Below are 18629 nucleotides of genomic sequence, written 5' to 3'. Positions count from 1 at the left end.
TTTGATGATGTATTCCTCAATAAAGTCTCACTCAGGGCTGTCCTGTGTGTCCAGAGGAGTCGTTCTTCACAGTGCTGTTTCTCTGCGGTCGCCGTGATTTTGCAAAGTAAGACATGTTCCTGGATCAACATCTTTTGTTGATCCTGGATCAACATTATTGTCCAAAAATATAGACTTAACCCAATCTCTACCCCTAAACCTAACAAACCTAGGATACACAACCACTAGTTCTTTAGACCCTATTTGGGATTTTTTGCATCAGCAGAAATATATTCTTGGACCCCTGGAAGCTGAAGATTGGTGACCAGTTGATGTCCATGGCCCGTGCACTACTGTGTTGGTCTTCGGGCCCAATCACTGGATTTTTCATCCCCTACCCATAATTTATTCCTAAAGTCAGTGAGAAATGATAGCTGATTAACAAGGGTTTCGAAGCACCTAACCCTGATCATAAGCTTAAAACTTATATTTCCTGAAAAGTTATCCCTCAATTCTCATTGGTTGATTGGAATGACGTTGATCAAGGATGTTGATCCAGGAACATGTTGTACTTGGTGACCGTGTGTGTGTATATATATATATATATATATATATATATATGCACACATTGTATACAGACATTGGCAAATGTAAACATGTTATAATGGTAGTCATTGTAAACAGACTTTTATATGGGACTACTGATATAAACTTCTTGTAATTTATATGTACAATAAGCAGAACAATTGCAACATAAAGTGGAGATAAGGTTAGAAAGCATGAAGCTCGCGCTGTCAAAATGCCAGTCTGTCAGTCAAGACCAAATCAAGACATAACCTATAGCAACGCGCCATAACAACAGCGTCTCAGATAGTCTGACGGCAGATAAAAGTAAATTATGTATGAAGCGCTGGAAATGACCTCAATGTTTCTTGTGTGTCACATGCATATTTGAGCGTCGTCTTTTCCTGTTAATGGCAGTTGGCAAACCCACTTAACCCACTTTTGTTTTGGTCTATGTAACACCGCCCACTGCCAATTTACACCCCGGGTTGCCAGTTGGTGGAAAACGCTGCGTATTGCAAACAAACTGGTTCAGAGATTGCAGATTCTAGCTGACCTAAAAAGCCTCGGCATCCATCTAAAACGCTCTATGACCAGAGGTATATTATTGTCATTTGTGCTTGTTCCTGTTGCGCACCCTCAATCTGGCAACCCACATGAGCATCGAGTCTGTGGAGAAGCAACTCTCTCCAATGTTTTGAATTTAGAATGCATTACCCATTTCAACCGCTAGCTTTCAATATTACATACTGCGCTTTTAAATGTAAATCTATGCTGTATTTTAATCTGTTTTGTTGTCCTTCCCTCAGTGATTATCAATCAAAGTCATTCTTACCTTACACACCGAAGTTTAATATTTAGCTTCTTGATCTTCTTACAGCACATTTGCACTCGGTTCACATCCACCCAAAAATCAAAGCAGAACAATTGCCTATTATGTTAACACTGTGATTATATCTCTGCTAATAATCCCTCTGACTGAACTACTAATTGCTCATTTTGCTTTACAAATTACTGAGATCTATTTTTGGAGTCTGATCTCTTCATTTCCATGCATAAGCGTCCTGTCATTTGAATAATGCTCTATTTCTCACTTTCTCGTTTCTCATTCTCTCTCTTTTTTTTCTTTCAGCTCACAAAGGGACAGAAATACTCTCCCAAAGAAAGGCTTAAGGTACTTATCATTTCACTTCACCTCCACTGCTTCATGATGGTGCTCCTCTTGATGGGGCAAATGGTTTGATCTGTTGTAGTAAATCCATGAACTAACGGTGCACCCTCATGTCCCATCAGCCAGCACATCTCCTCGCAGGCTGAGGAGGACAGCAAAGAGAGACGTCACTCGCACACTATAGTGAGCCTGACTGAGACCAACAGCCCGCCGCAGTTCCCTTCACCCATACTGACAGGAAAAACACCACTGACGAGCATCAGTAAGTGACTGAACACTTCAGAGTCTCAACTCTGATGACTGAGCGTTTCTGGAACATTCTCACGATGGATAATTGATTATTCATTTCAGTGATTTTGATCGCTGTAAAAATATGGTTTCTTTTCAAATTTCTTTTTAACCAAAAATATTCTAAAGAACATATATTTTAAAGACCGTATTAAACAACATTTATTAAACAACTTCCATAATTTTAAATATGTTTCTGGGTGAAACAGAATTAACGACTATTTATTCATTAAAATCATTTTTGAATATAAAATACTTTAATAAGTATATATATATATTTAGAAATTAATATTTTAGAAATAAAAAATAAATACATAATTAACATACATTTGATTACACAAAAGCATTAGGTATTTGATTGCTGTAAAAATATGGTTTCTTTTAATGAAAAATATTTGGAACAATTTATATTTTAAAGACAATTAAACAGCATTTAGAATGCATTTAACTTCAATAATTTGAAATATATTTCTGAGTGAAACAAATTACTGGCTGTTTTTTTTTTTTTTTTTTTTTATAACAATAAATTATGAAGGGTTTTATATACAGTGGGGAAATTTTTTGATCCCCTGCTGATTTTGTATGTTTGCCCTCTGACAAAGAAATTATCAGTCTATAATTTTAATGGTAGGTTTATTTTAACTATGAGAGACAGAATTAAAAAAAAAAAAAAAATTCAGAAAAATGCATTTCAAAAAAGTTATAAATTGATTTGCATTTTAATGAGTCAAATAAGTATTTGACCCCTTCGCAAAACATGACTTAGTACTTGGTGGCAAAAAGAGGTCAGACGTTTCTTGTAGTTGGCCGCCAGGTTTGCACACATCTCAGAAGGGATTTTGTCCCACTCCTCTTTACAGATCCTCTCCAAGTCATTAAGGTTTCGAGGCTGACGTTTGGCAACTCGAGTCTTCAGCTCCCTCCACAGATGTTCTATGGGATTAAGGTCTGGAGACTGGCTAGGCCACTCCAGGACCTTAATGTGCTTCTTCTTGAGCCACTCCTTTGTTGCCTTGGCCGTGTGTTTTGGGTCATTGTCATGCTGGAATACCCATCCACGACCCATTTTCAATTCCCTGGCCCTGACGGTACATGGCCCCGTCCATCGTCCCTTTAATGCGGTGCAGTTGTCCTGTCCCCTTAGCAGAAAAACACCCCCAAAGCATAATGTTTCCACCTCCACGTTTGACGGTGGTGATGGTGTTCTTGGCGTCATAGGCAGCATTCCTCCTCCTCCAAACACGGCGAGTTGAGTTGATGCCAAAGAGCTGGATTTTGGTCTCATCTGACTACAACACCTTCACTCAGTTCTCCTCTGAATCATTGGCAAACTTCAGACGTGCTTTCTTGAGCAGGGGGACCTTGCGGGCGCTGCAGGATTTCAGTCCTTCACGGCGTAGTGTGTTACCAATTGTTTTCTTGGTGCCTTGAGATCATTGACAAGATCCTCCCGTGTAGTTCTGAGCTGATTCCTCACCGTTCTCATGATCATTAAACTCCACGAGGTGAGATCTTGCATGGAGCCCCAGACCGAGGGAGATTGACAGTTATTTTGTGTTTCTTCCATTTGTGAATAATCTCACCAACTGTTGTCACCTTCTCACCAAGCTGCTTGGCGATGGTCTTGTAGCCCATTCCAGCCTTGTGTAGGTCTACAATCTTGTCCCTGACATCCTTGGACAGCTCTTTGGTGTTGGCCATGGTGGACAGTTTGGAATCTGATTGATTGATTGCTTCTGTGGACAGGTGTCTTGTATACAGGTAACAAGCTGAGACTCCCTTTAAGAGAGTGCTCCTAATCTCAGCTCATTACCTGTATAAAAGACACCTGGGAGTCAGAAATCTTGCTGATTGATAGGGGATCAAATACTTATTTCACTCATTAAAATGCAAATCAATTTATAACTTTTTTGAAATGCTTTTTTCTGGATTTTCTTTTTGTTGTTATTCTGTCTCTCACTGTTCAAATAAACCTACCATTAAAATTATAGACTGATCATTTGTTCTTCAGTGGGCAAACGTACAAAATCAGCAGGGGATTTCCCCCTCCCCCACTGTACATATATATGTGTGTGTGTGTATATATATATATATATATATATATATATATATACATACAGTATATATATACTGTATGTGTGTATATACATATATATATATATATATATATACATATACATACAGATATATATATATTACATATTATTATTTTTATTTTATTTTTTTTGTAAAATGCTTGTGTATATATATATATATATATATATATATATATATATTTAAAGACAGCATTAAACAACATCTATAACATATTTAACTTTTCCATAAATGTAAATATATTAAGCAGAATTAATGGCCATTTTATGTTATATTTGTATGTTTATTTTATATTTAAATTTGCATTTAAAGCATTTAGGTGTGTTCGACTTGAAGCAGCGCTGCGCAGAATGATCAGTGTATGAAATCAAAGTACCGCGAGAGTGATAAGAGAGCTGATGGATCCTGATGCTTTCGAATTGCTCTCGCGGTACTTTGATGTCATACACTGATCATTCAAGTCGAACACACCTTTTGTCTTTGTGCCAGGCAGTATGCTGGGCACCTTTATCTGTTTTATTTCATATATATATATATATATATATATATATATATAACCACTGGCTCCCTCTGCTGTCTGTCATGTGCAGTAGCACCCAGTCCCACCGCAGGAACGCCAAGAATGACCAGATCCAACAGCATCCCCACTCACGAGGCCAGTTTTGAGCTGTATCAGGCCTCTCCGCTGGGCAGCACCTTATCGCTCGCCGAGCGGCCCAAGAGCATGATCCGATCCGGCTCCTTCAGAGACAGAGACGCCGGCGATGACGGTGAGACTCTGGATTTATGTGGTACAGTCTACATGGGGAGTACAGATTAAATATCTGGACTGGTAAAGGTTGCAAGTTCGAATCCCACAAGGAACAAATATATACCATTGTTGCCTTAAACCTTGAATCAAAAGGGACTGTATGCTAAAATATAGCTATGTAAACTATACTGTATGTGATTCAACAAATGATAAAACAATACAGGATAGGTACAATAATCTTATTTTGCTGAAATTTTGCTTTTAAGCTCACACTTGTGCGATTTTCTCTCTCTTTCCACCTGCAGTTCATGGCTCAGTGCTCTCACTGGTGTCTAATGCCTCCTCCAGCTACTCCTCAGTAAGTATTCCAGCACTTTTCTTCCCTCCAGAGCTCCACACACGTGTGTTACAGTGCTAGACTGTCACGAGTGCAGCCTGCCGCTCGGCTGGAACTGCCCGTCTGCTCCTGCTGATTTATTGGAGCCTCACAGCAGGGAGACTAGAGAAGATTTCTCTGCTTTCCATACTGAAAATGGAGCTGTTACTTGAACTGCTGCACATGACTGGGTGCTGATGTGAGCTACAGCTTGGATGAAGGGCAGACCTGTTTTTGTACAAAAAACAGATTCACACCTCAGTATAAACAAATCAAACAAGTCATAGCATTACCATGTTTAAAAATAAAAATGTGTCATATGTATTTCATTCACTGATTCACTCATAAGTAATACTACTTTTCAGCTGTTTAACCCTTTATTAAAATGCATTTAATGTCATTACTATTTAGGGCTGCACAATTAATTAAATTAAAATCAGGTCTATTTATATTTATACAAATATATAAATATAGGTCTATATATATATATATATATATATATATATATATATATATATAGCGCTGACAAACAATCGCATCCAAAATAGAAGGGTTTTTTACATAATATATGTGTGTACTGTGTATATTTATGATGTATATATAAATACACACACATGCATGTATATATTTCAGAAAAATATGTTATGTTTATATATTAAATATATTTATATATAATATAAATTATATGAATATAAATATATACATGTAAATATATATATATATATATATATATATATATATAAAATAGATTTAAAATGTTTTTTTTCACACAGAATTTTAGGTAAGCTGAAAGCAAATTCAATTTGGTTCCTTTACAGAGAACAAGTGTAAACACACTTATGTTTGTTTGTTTATTTATTTAGCTTTGACATCTTAGCACTATGAGATATTAAATCTTTATTATGCTGCAGTTCAAAAGCACAATACTTGTCAAAAATAAAAATTGACCAAATCGTGCAGTCCTGTTTTATACCTTTTTCATTTGTATTCCTGTTTTTTTTTCATCACCGTAAACTTCCATTTCTTTAGTATCTTACTGTCTATCTGTCGTTCTTTTCTTCCGTGCTTCTCTCAGGCGGAGGAGAGAATGCAGGGCGAGGTGAGTGACTGTCTCTCTCTCTCTCTCTCTCTCTGATTTCCCCTCTCTGTCATTCAGAAGTTAATGACAGTCATATTAATAACCTCTTTTTGTCATACATGTTCTCAGAGATCATAACAGCTGAAGTCAGCTAATGTCAGGAGCTAACGAACTAACACACTGATCCAAAGCCGTTAACTGCCATTAGCTGTTCAGAAGGCTGTTATGAGATTCCTCTGCTCAAGTGGTGTTTCATTCAGTCATGACCGACTGTCTCTGGGCTTAAGGAAATCAGTAGCTAACCACTTGCCACATGTTGGTATTTATAATTGCCTCCATGTTCTGTGTTTCATAACTATAATGTGAAGGCCTATTCACATCAGATGGAATAAAACAAAAGCCAAATAATAAAAATAGAATAAAAATGAAATACTATATAATTTAAGTAATAATAAAATAAGTAATTGTCACATTCAAAATATTTGTACTGACAGTGATTTTTTTTTTAATGAAAAATACTTTGATATCTAAATGAAGGCCAAACATTTTATTGAGTATAAACAATTAAGAAAATTACCTTGCTTCAGAATAATAAAAAAACATAAATTCATTTAATTGGTGAATTAAATTGTAAATTGCAATAAATTGCCACTTTTTTGTCATTTTATATGAAACTTGGATATCTTTCATTTATATTAATACAAATAATAAACAAATTTTCAGCATCCGAACACAATTAAAATTGTAATAGCTAAGTTTGTCATTTTATATGAAACTTTGATATCTAGAATTTATATTAATAGAAATTAAATTCAAAAAATAAAAATCTTCAGCATCCAAACAAATAAGAAAATATAAATTGATATATACATTTATTGAATTGCTGAGTTTAAATTTATTTATAAATAAAGTATAATGTAATTTATATAAAACATTAATATATATAATCTGTATATCTATAGTAAATTATCTTTAATTAATGTTATTAAATTAACATTAATTAATGTTAATAAAATAACAATCAATTTAATATCTAAAAAATATATTTTTATAAATTAGTATAAAAAATAGTACAAAAATATGATCTTTTAGACTTTAAGACTGCAGTACGATCTTTTAGACTTATATAAATAAAGTTTTAGTATATTGTCGTCGTGGTGCTATTGTTTCATATCCTGATGGGAAAAGACCTTCACTGTTCACTGTCTACTTGAACTATGGATGCAAAATGAAGGTGTCTCACCAAGTTACTTCGAAAACTCTCTCAGAGAGATGGACAAAAAGTGTACTTGGTGAAGTTTTGCATTCCAAGCCTGAAGGCTTGAAGTGAGTCTGATTTTCGTCATTGTGTGTGTTGTTCTGGTCTGCTGTGCCTCATAGTATGTGAATATACTCACCATTTGTCTTTCTGTTGTCTTCAGTTGCATGTATAGAGTTTATAAGCCTGTTCCAAATAGAGATAATATAAACAGACACAGTTGCTATTGGGAGTGTTAAATATCATCTGTCACAGTTTTCCAGCAGCTGCAGTGAGCTTCAGCAGTTCAGTCTGACTGTAACACTGTAATTTAGGAAAAAACAATTTAGAGATTTATGTCAAAATAAATAATGTGATCATTAGAGGAATAGTTCACCAAAATGAAAATTGTCATCATTTACTCCTGCAATGTCTATGAATATCCCGTAACGACAATCCTGTATGATTTGCTTTCTTCCCTGGAACACAAAAGCGGACGATCTGCTTTTTTTATTCAGTGGAATTCAATGGCAAGCTCAAAAATGACAATATAAAAGTAGCTCAAATGAACTGCACAAATGAGAAGGGAGAGCTTTATTGGAGAACATTTTCTGTCAATTAATGACCGTTTCTCATATAAAGCTATCATAGGACTTCAGAGTACTTCAAAAGTATGGTATTTTTACTTTCCTGTTTTGTCGTTTTTGGATCTTGACAGCCTAACATGTCTTTCTGTTATTCTGAAGAAAGATAGTCATACAGGTCATACAGATGACAGAATTCTCATTTTTGGGTGAACTATTCCTTTAAATTTGATGCAGCTTTATGCATTGAATTATATATGGGTTAATAACTTTGCGCGGTTCTTCACAGCAAATCCGTAAGCTGAGGAGGGAGCTGGAGTCTTCACAGGAGAAGGTGGCCAATCTGACCTCACAGCTGTCTGCTAATGTAAGTGTACACTGTCACATATGAACACGCATGCTGTTTTGTATGTACAGTAAACTACTCAATTATTCTATTTAGTCTATTCATGAAAGAGTCCTGAAAAATTCAATTTCCACAAAAATATTTTTTCGACATTGACAATAATCATGAATGTTTCTTGAGCAGCAAATCAGCATATCAGAATGATTTCTGAAGGATCATGTGACACTGAAGACTGGAGTAATGATGCTGAAAATTCAGCTTTGCATCACAGAAATAAATGACATTTTACAATACAGAAAACAGTTTTTTTTTTTTTTTAATTGTAATAATGTTTCAAATGATCACAGTTTTAATTTGATCAAATAAATGCAGACGTAGTGTGCATAAGAGACTTCTTTTAGAACATAAAATAATCTTACCGACGCCAAACTTTTGAACGGTATAGTGTGTATTATTTTTTATTATTACTTTTTTGTTAACATTAACTCTTTATTTAATATTACTTTAATTATATGGCGGTCACATGTAATGCAATTCAATGGATTCTTTTTTATCTATAGGCCAACCTGGTGGCAGCGTTTGAGCAGAGTCTGACCCTCATGACCTCTCGACTCCAGAACCTCTCCTTCAGCGCTGAGCAAAAGGTACGATATTCATCCTTAGAGCAAAAGGTACGATATTCATCCTTAAAACAAACAAAATCTCCTGCAATCATCTTAGTTCCACCATTTATGGCTTATTGGTAACAGTTAGAGCATTAGCTGTTCATATCGTGATGGAGCAGGATCCTTGATCTGCCAAACCAGTATAGTTTCTCTACTAATGACTTCACACAAGCACACTAGAGCACCAAAACCAAACCTTTTTGAAGCTGTAAATAACACAAAATATTATTAGAAAATGTTTTACAAGAAAATATTTCTTTCTGTCTCTCTACTTCAAAATTCCGTCTTTAATTTCCCATTACTTGACATGTCTTTGTAATTATCAGAATTGTTTCTACACCATTTCTTTCAGTGTAGTACCATGTTTTAGAAACAAAATTAAAATTTCTAATTTCTTTATATTATTGAACCATGTGTTTGAAACATATTACCCCTTAACTGTCCTTTAACTGCCCATATTTTGATCAATACATGTAACCTCACAGAGTCACAGAGAGCCAAAGAGAAAATTTGGGTCAAATTATGACTGAATGGATGTTGGGGGTTGCTGGCTTTAATTGACTGTCAAGGGGTAACTGTGTTTATCTGTGCCATACTCCAAAATTTTGAGTTCATGATTTGCCTTTGGCTAAATTAACGCACATGGAGGAGGGTTTAGAAGTGCAACGCTGACTTTCATGCCACATTGCCCTCTGTGAAAGAGGCAGCCGGTCTAGAGAGCTTACGCTGCGAGGCAGTGACCCGGATTCATGCATTCATTACAGTGGCTGTGACCCTACAGATCATTTCAGTGATTCAGAGAAAGCACATGATGTTGAGGTACCAGTGATGCACAGCTGGAGGAGCTTTTGTAGACATCCCTGTGGCTTTGTCTGCCATAAATGTCATTGGTCAAGTGCAGGCAGTAAATCACTGTGGAAAGCAGAAGTTAACCTACATTTGTTTGGAAAACCATCAGTAGCAGCGCTTTGGGGAATGCTGTTTTTGCTTTAAATGGATGAGCACAGACTAAATACATCTGCGTTTTTTCTCTATAGGACGGTCAATTACTGGACCTTAAAGAAACAATCGAGAGCCTGAAGACCAAGAACATGGAGGCGCAGGCCGTCATCCAAGTCGCACTCAATAGCCCAGATGTTGCCCCCAAAGGTGAAGACAAGCAAACATGCACCTCAAATTGAGTTTTAGCTCAATGTACAAAGAATGTTAGCAAACAAACGCTCTTTACTTCTTCTCTCAGAGTTGCGAATCAGGAGGCAGAACTCATCCGAGAGCATCTCTAGTCTGAACAGCATTACCAGCCACTCCAGTGTGGGCAGCCTGAAAGACGACGCCAAGAAGAAGAAGAAAAAGAGCTGGGTAAGCGGGAAAAAAGAGCCTAAGATGGAATTATAGTGACTATTATTATCTGCTAGCGTAGCGCATAACCACGGTTTTCACATATTCTGCTTCTTTTGTAAATCTCTAAGGTCTATGAGGTAAGTTTATAAGTCTCTGAGGGAATGTAACTCATCTGTTGTTTCTAACCGCTCTACAGTAAGGTTTTCATCGGTGCAGCTCCTCCGACAGTCACTGTCGCTTATATTATCATATGTGTAAAATATTATATGTTACAAATGTTAAGAGGTGAATTCACTAAGCAGATAGCACAAGTGGTCGACCAATAAATCACCAATGCAGATACTTGTCATTTTTAACTACTAGCGTCAGCCATTATGTTTTTTCTGTTTGGTTGATGTGTGTTGAAAGCAGGACTTTTATTTTGACAGCACTGAAATCCCAGCGAGTGCAGAAACACAGAAGTTGTCTTTCTTCATCTTTACTAGCTTAGTGTCGTTGTAATGAAAATCAAACATGTCTAATGCTTTATATCCAGTTTGCCGCTATTCAAATTCATGTCATATTCACTGTGTACTGTATGTGAAATGAGAAAATATGGTTCCCAGTTCACACAGACTTACCAGATAAATGAATGTGTTTATTCACAATGTTTACTTTTTTCACTTCTTTATCTGTGAAAAATACTATAATAACATTAAGATGCTATTTAAAATATAATTTTGTTAATTTTACAGATTTATCTATTTTTTCATTTCTAATTGTAATAAGTATATTGTACAACAAATATACATTTCTTTGCAAAAATTGGTCGTGCATGTAATATTTACGATATTTTATTAAATGCGGTATCATTACCATATTTAAATTCAATATAATATTGGCCTATATCGGACATCAGCCACCCTACTTTACAAGATATTCTCTATCAGCCATGCAGAATCCATATTGGTTGACCTCTAGTTAGCACCAGCTGCTAAGAACTGACAAAATGGGGACCCACATGATTTTGCAATTGTGCCATGACCTAAATTGCATTAATTACTTCAGCGCATCAGGCATATCAACAACTTATAAAGTGGTGCAAGTGACCAGCTTTATCACTGGGCTGCATTCATTCTTAGTGAATTCCCTCTAGAATGCTGTACACATGTGGAAACACTGTGAATGTGTCATATGGCTATGATGGAAGAAGAAGAAAAGCAGTTATTACATCTGTCACACATGCAAGAATGAAGCTGCAGCTGAACACTCACACTAACTCTGGCATGTACAGTAGAGACAGATCACTTTGCATGTTGAAATAATTTGTTACAGCTCTTTGGTATTTTACCTGTGTTTTATGTTTTGTGGTTCAAGGCTGTAAGCTCACTTATAGGAATGATTGGATCACATATAACTATCCACACCAAAATCTGAGTGTTTCAAGTGCACTTGTTGAAAAACATCTGTCCTTTACTCTTGTGCTGTTGTTTAAGTGTCTGTCCTTTTGTGATTGAAGTATCTTCATAAAAAGTACTTGAATTCAACACTTGATAAACTAGGGAGGTTTGCAGAATGTAAAATGAACCTCAAATTTTACATCTCCATACAATAATTATGATTATACTCTAAGAAGCTGATAACATTTTCACAGTAGCACTGCTGTCTAGTAGTTTAAAGTTGAAATTTATCATTGAACTTGAAATTGAACGTTTTCGTTCTTTTCTTTTTTACATTTTTAAGTTTTAAATCTGCCAAAACAGTTTAATATGAATATAGATTGCTATGAGGAGTCAGTAACTTTAATACTTATAATAAATGGTTCTTGAGCACCAAATCAGCATATTAAAGTGACTTCTGAAGGATCATATGACACCGAAGACTGGAGTAATGATGCTGAAAGTTCAGCTTTGATCACAGGAATAAATTACATTTTAAAATATATTCATATAGAACAGTTATTTTAAATTCTAATAATATTCCACAGATTACTTTTTTATTCTATTTTTGATCACATAAGTCTTCTTTCACATTTGAATACATTTAAATGCATGAAAAAAATCAGAATAAACAAACATTTCTTCTTATATTTGTGAATTACTTCAGTGTATTTTAAGTTCTCTGTCTTTCTCTCGATTTCTCTGTAGTTACGAAGTTCTTTTGGCAAGGCATTCAGCATCAAGAAGGGCGCTAAAGGTGGCTCCATGTACTCTGATATTGAAGAGATTGCCACTCCAGACTCTTCTGCACCCAACTCACCAAAACTGGGTCATGAAGATGGAGAGAACCCGCCCACTTCCCTCCCATCCAGCCAATCAGCCACTTCCTCTGTGTGAGTAAAGTCCTCATGTGCCAATCACAATATCAGGCGAAAATCAGGCAAAAGTGGGCAATTTGACTTTTGAAATATAGCAGTAATTAGACTATTAGCACTTTTTAAACAGTAATGACATTGCGTTCTAACAGGATCCATGAAAGTAACGAGGAAAATGAGAGCGATGAGAAGATGGTGTCAGAGCTGCGGTCTGAGCTGTGGGAGAAAGAGATGAAACTGACGGACATTCGGCTAGAAGCGCTGAACTCGGCACACCAGCTGGAGCAGCTACGAGAGACCATGAACAACATGCAGGTCAGTGACTGGTTTAGTAATGTTTTGGTGTTAAGGTGCAGTCACATTTACCTTTGCTCTGCGAATTTTCATGGGCAAAATCCAAACGAAATCGAAGAACTAACTGATATAATGTCATTTCGAACAAAATCAGGCCGAAACGAAGTTCATTTTGAGCTCACCAAAGCAAACTTTCTGGGGGAGTTCGTTTTGGCTCCAAAACACCTTTGAGCTACCATTGGTCCGTGGCGATTACGCAATCGGTGGGTGTGTTCTGGAACTCCACCTTTTTTTGATGTGCGATTTTTATTTATTTATTTTTTTTATTTTTTTTATTTTTTTCCCGGTTCGTTTCTCATTCAACGGAGGTCAGTTGAGAGAACAACATCTCCAAGTCACTAGCGACATAAATACACTGTGTCGAATAGCTGAGCTGCCACAAATATATCCGCACCTGTATGATCGCTCGCGGAGAGACTTTTAAGGTTCAGAGAAAGCATTTAATTCCTAGAAAGAAATTGTAAGGAAGCTAGGTGTCGACGACCCAGAGTTACGCAAAAAACGACGCAGAGAAACATCACATGCAAGTTTTCCAAAGCCATGAATAAAATGAAAGGAAAGAGTAAAGATATAAGGTAGCAAGTACCAAATACATGTGTTTCAAATAAATGTTACACCATACTGCTGCTGCTGTTTTTGTTCTTTCAATAAGCGAATTTAAAAGGTATACTATAAATGAAATGCCAAAAGAACATACAATAATAAACCTTTGTTTTTATCAAATCATGACACCACATACAATATAAAAAGGTGTAATAATTCATCCGGTTTAATAAAATAAGTGAACATTAATAAAATAAAGTAACAAACAGGTTTGTGTTATTGACACTTAAAGGACTGATAATGGAAATGGAATGGTTCTTTTGTATTGCAAACATGATACTTGACTTTGAACTGCTGCTAATCATTATTCTTTTGTCTATAATATTCTGACCATTGGTACCCGTCTAGATCATCATTGCATCGTTGTTGTGTTTAGGGAATACGCGCGAGCGTCGCAACACATGTTTACATTAATCTACACCACGCCGCCAGCAGCGCGGGGTTGTTGGAATATTTGAAAACAGTATACCGTCGCTCAGCCTTTTCAAAAATCTATTGGCCCCCAAACGAAGAACGAAAATGAACTTAGTTTGAAGTATATCGGGGCCTTAAGGGCTATAGATTTTGCAATGGGTTCAAGTTGGTCATGTGAATTTGTCGCATTGACCAGCAGATAGCTAAGTGGTTTGAAAGTAACTTCTGTGTGAGCATACATCACTACACTATTGACAGTAGACAATGGTTATATTTTGCCTGTGAAATTTCACAAATATGTGAAATGTTACACTAGAACTGTGCATATCTTCACTGCAGTTCATGACTTTGCATGTCAAGCATTACATAGAAAACAAAACTTTAATCAAAATCTCTCATTATAGATGATGGTGGAGAATCTGAAGGCAGAGAACGATCAGCTGAAAACAGGAAGTGCTCCATCATCCCTTGTCCTTCCTTGCGGTCCACCTTCTACTTCCACCTCCCAGCCGTCTGGTCTGGCCAGCCTCCTGAACTCCAACCAAACCAAAAAACCCATGAGCCTCACCAAGTCATTCAGCCTCAGCCTCAATGAGTGCTCCAACACTGGTGAGTTCCTGTAGACATGCCATATCATACTTAAACATAAAAACTTGTTGGCTCCAAGCATTGCATCCCATTACTACTCTGGCGGATTGAGTCAAATATTTTTTTTTTCTTCTGTCAAGCAGACATTGCTCCTATGGAGTTACTGAGCCTGTCATCTCAGAGGGATGAGGTCTTTACGCGTGTGGTGGTCCGTATAGCTGACCAGCAAGTGTCCAGAGAGGTGAATACGTGAAAACATATTGCAAATGGCTTTACATACATGAACATTAGATCATATGTACTAAATAAGCAAACTGATGTACAATCAGCAGGTGAGGCAGCAGGATTTCTACATCGGCTCTGTGAGGATTCATGGGAAAACTGAATGGTCTATGTTAGACACGGACATCTCCACAGCTTTCAGGGTGAGATCTCATTCTGTGCTGTAAAGACAGCTAAAAATGTTTAAATATATGCAAAAAAGGAAGATCGTAATTTTACAATCATAATGCAGTATGCAAAAGATGTATGAAAAAAATCTAATAAAAAATCGTAGCATGCAAATAATACCATGTCATTGCTGTTGATATATGATGGCAAACATTATCAAAAGTCAATAGGGGATTTTAATAATAATAAGTAATATTTTTGTTTTATTTTTCTTTATTTAATTTTTTTGAAAATTATTTTAGATTTATTGTAAATTGTTTTAAATTAAATAGTTTTTTTTTAATTGCTATTTTTCAATTGATATTTAATTAATGAATTGCTATTTTTCAGTTGATATTTAAAATATATATGTGTGTTTATTATATATTAGATAGATAGATAGATAGATAGATGTAAATTAATGTATTTAATTATAATACTTAATTAATCTAATGTGTTCTTTGTATTCGTACATCAGGACTATATTTCGCAGGTGGATCCCAGTGCGAGTATGGGACTGTCTGTCGACTCAATCCACAGTTACAGTATTAATCAGAGCAGGAGGGTGCTTGGAGCCGAAGCCCCAGAAAGTGCACCCTGTGACTGTTTAAAAAAGGGTGCCGGACTCGTCACTGTCGCCCTCAAAGGTGAAAAACTTACACTTTCAACTTGTCCTATACAGGTACAACGTGAGTTGTCCTCACTGAAAGTTAAATTCTGTTCGAAAAATTACAGGCATCAGAACAGATGCTGTGCTTCATTCGCCTTATAATGTTAGAATCTCTGATTTCCTATATGAAAAAAGTGCAAATCTCACTTGTCACTGAACTCTGGTTCAACTAATCTCGCTCTATTCCAGGTTTTAAGGAGAAGTGTGTGGACAGTCTGGTGTTTGAGACGCTCATCCCAAAGCCCATGATGCAACACTACATAAGTCTGCTTCTGAAGCACCGACGGCTGGTCCTGTCGGGCCCCAGCGGCACGGGGAAGACCTATCTCACCACCCGACTGGCTGAGTACCTGCTGGAGAGGAGCGGCCGTGAGCCCGGCCCCGGCCTTATCACCACCTTCAACATGCACCAACAGACCCGCAAGGTGAAACCTAGAAATCACACTTCCCAGGAAACACTGACTGGTTTGGTGTGACCAGCAGTTGTAAAGCCTTGCTTTGGTCTTCTCTCCCTCAGGACCTGCAGTTGTACCTGTCTAATCTGGCCAATCAGATTGACCGAGATTGTGGCACTGAGGACATTCCATTGGTCATTATCTTGGACGATATCAGTGACGCGTCTTCCATCACTGACCTGGTCAATAGTGCACTGACCTGCAAATATCACAAATGGTGAGGAAGCTCCAATGTTAAGGATGCAATATTGTATTGTATGTTGTCTTAAAAAATGTCACAACCATATTTTAAGGTAAAATAATATGTACATTATTTTGCTATAGCATAGGGAAAATTAAGCATTTTTACTATTAAGATTTTTTTTTGTTGTGGCAATTAAGTCAATTTCTGCCCAAAGTCTCATTACTGTAATTTGAAACAGTACATGATACAAATATTTAAATTAAAACCTGCATAAATTACAGGCAGTATAACAAATGCTAGCATAACTTTATAAATACTTAATAAAAATAATAAATTATTTTTGCATTATGGTAATGAGAATGTGGTGGAAAATATTTTAAATTGTCATTTAATTAATGTTACATTGCAAAAATTCTTAATACAAAAAATTCTAATTTTATTTTTGTAAAATATAATTTAAGGGAAAAATGACCTGGAAGTATTTCTTGACAAACTTAGTGAGATTCACTCTTTTATAAGTGTTTTTTATTTTCATTTTTTAAATTTCGTTTTCTTGGGAAGTATTTTTCTAGGATATTATATTTTATACCTTGGTTATTTGTTTCAGTCCTTACATCATTGGAACCACCAATCAGTGTGTTAAGATGTCATCTAATCATGGCCTGCATCTCAGCTTCAGGTAAGTTCATTTCTTTTAGCATTTAGTTTCATTCCAGTTTGTAGATTGTGGTAAAACAACATAACATCTGAAAATAAAATAAAAAATTTAAATCCCATATATTCCAACTATTTTTAATTTTCTGTTTACCTGAAGAATGGTCACCTTCTCCAACAACGTGGAGCCTGCAAATGGTTTCCTAGTGCGTTACTTGCACAGGAAGTTGATCGAAGCGGAGGATGAAAGCACAGTTCACAGCGCAGAGATGCTGAGGGTTCTGGATTGGGTGCCTAAACTTTGGTATCATCTCCATACATTCCTGGAGAAACACAGCACCTCAGACTTCCTCATAGGTACAGCTTTACATGTTCTGAATGTCTGTTTTACACAGTGCTCTTCAGAAAAAAAAAAAAAACATATTTAACCATTTATATTAGCAAATTAATCAGAACAACCTTTCAAAGGTTAGGTTATAACCTACAGTACAGTAACTTAAGTTTTGGCTCCTGTCTTTGCAGGTCCCTGCTTCTTCCTGTCTTGCCCAGTATCATTAGCAGAGTTTCGCTCCTGGTTTATTGACCTCTGGAACCAGTCCATTATTCCTTATCTTCAGGAGGGAGCTAAGGATGGTGTGAAGGTAAGCTGATCATAGGCATCTGATTACTGAAGCAGGGATGTCTAACCTTGCTCATGGATGGCCACCATCCAGCAGAGTTCAGCTCCAACACTAACTAAACACTTCAAGCTCTGGATCACTAGAAACTGTAGTTGTTTTGGAGCAAGATTATGCAGTAAGATGGTCCTCCTCATAAGTGACCAAACTGAAACACACTTCATAGGGAGCAACTCTCTTGATGGTTACTCTTGTGCACCATACAAAAAGTGCAAGAGACTCAACTTACACTCCCAATTGATTTCAAGAGCTGCTAAGCTAACAACTTTATGCTTTTTGGTAATGATTTTTAATTAATGGTTTTCTAAGGTTTCTCTGTCTTCCTTTACTGAGCTTGTGTCATTGGTGAAAAAATACTGTTTAAGCTAGTTTGCAGGTCATTGCTGGTGTGCTTAGCCTGGTCAGGCTTATGTGTTTTTTTGTTACCACAGGGGTTCTGGGACATCAGTAAAACATTTTAGGCTGGTTTCAGAGTTTATTCTGCCTTAAGGCCAGGACACACTAGTGGCCAACATAAGGCCACTGGTGAACATCTATGGGGCTAGTTTTTTGGTGTATTCCACACGTCAGCTCTCGTCAGGCTCACATCAGCGGCATTTGGCCCAATTCAACATGTTGAATCGGCACCATGGCCATCAGAGAGTTTGAGAACTCTGATTGGTTGTTCACTTTAATGAAGGAGTCAGTGCATGACAACTAAAGCAAAAGTGATGGAAGCGAGCAAGTTAGTCAAGACGGCTGTATTGTACTGTAATGTTACGTTATCTTACCTGAGCATTCCAATATGCACATATTTTCATAACATGAGCTGCTTAAAATGATGAAAGTTATCAA

General features: G+C 36.5%; 1 protein-coding gene across 1 annotated transcript in view; it reads left to right on the top strand.

The window, feature by feature from the left end:
• The window catches only part of nav1a (neuron navigator 1a), a 161180-nt gene that overhangs the window by 137393 nt on the left and 5158 nt on the right, over positions 1–18629 (top strand). Inside the window, 20 exon segments of the mRNA XM_058762850.1 lie at positions 1676–1717; positions 1837–1976; positions 4687–4866; positions 5153–5205; positions 6299–6322; positions 8412–8489; positions 9029–9112; positions 10171–10282; positions 10374–10492; positions 12601–12785; positions 12920–13082; positions 14543–14747; positions 14870–14967; positions 15056–15151; positions 15634–15802; positions 16015–16250; positions 16343–16497; positions 17072–17143; positions 17279–17475; positions 17641–17759. Coding sequence (XP_058618833.1) covers positions 1676–1717; positions 1837–1976; positions 4687–4866; positions 5153–5205; positions 6299–6322; positions 8412–8489; positions 9029–9112; positions 10171–10282; positions 10374–10492; positions 12601–12785; positions 12920–13082; positions 14543–14747; positions 14870–14967; positions 15056–15151; positions 15634–15802; positions 16015–16250; positions 16343–16497; positions 17072–17143; positions 17279–17475; positions 17641–17759 — 2527 coding nt within the window.

This window comes from Onychostoma macrolepis, chromosome 23 (genome assembly GCF_012432095.1).
Source record: "Onychostoma macrolepis isolate SWU-2019 chromosome 23, ASM1243209v1, whole genome shotgun sequence".
Classification (NCBI taxonomy): Eukaryota; Metazoa; Chordata; class Actinopteri; order Cypriniformes; family Cyprinidae; genus Onychostoma; species Onychostoma macrolepis.
This window is presented reverse-complemented; position numbering and strand designations above follow the sequence as displayed.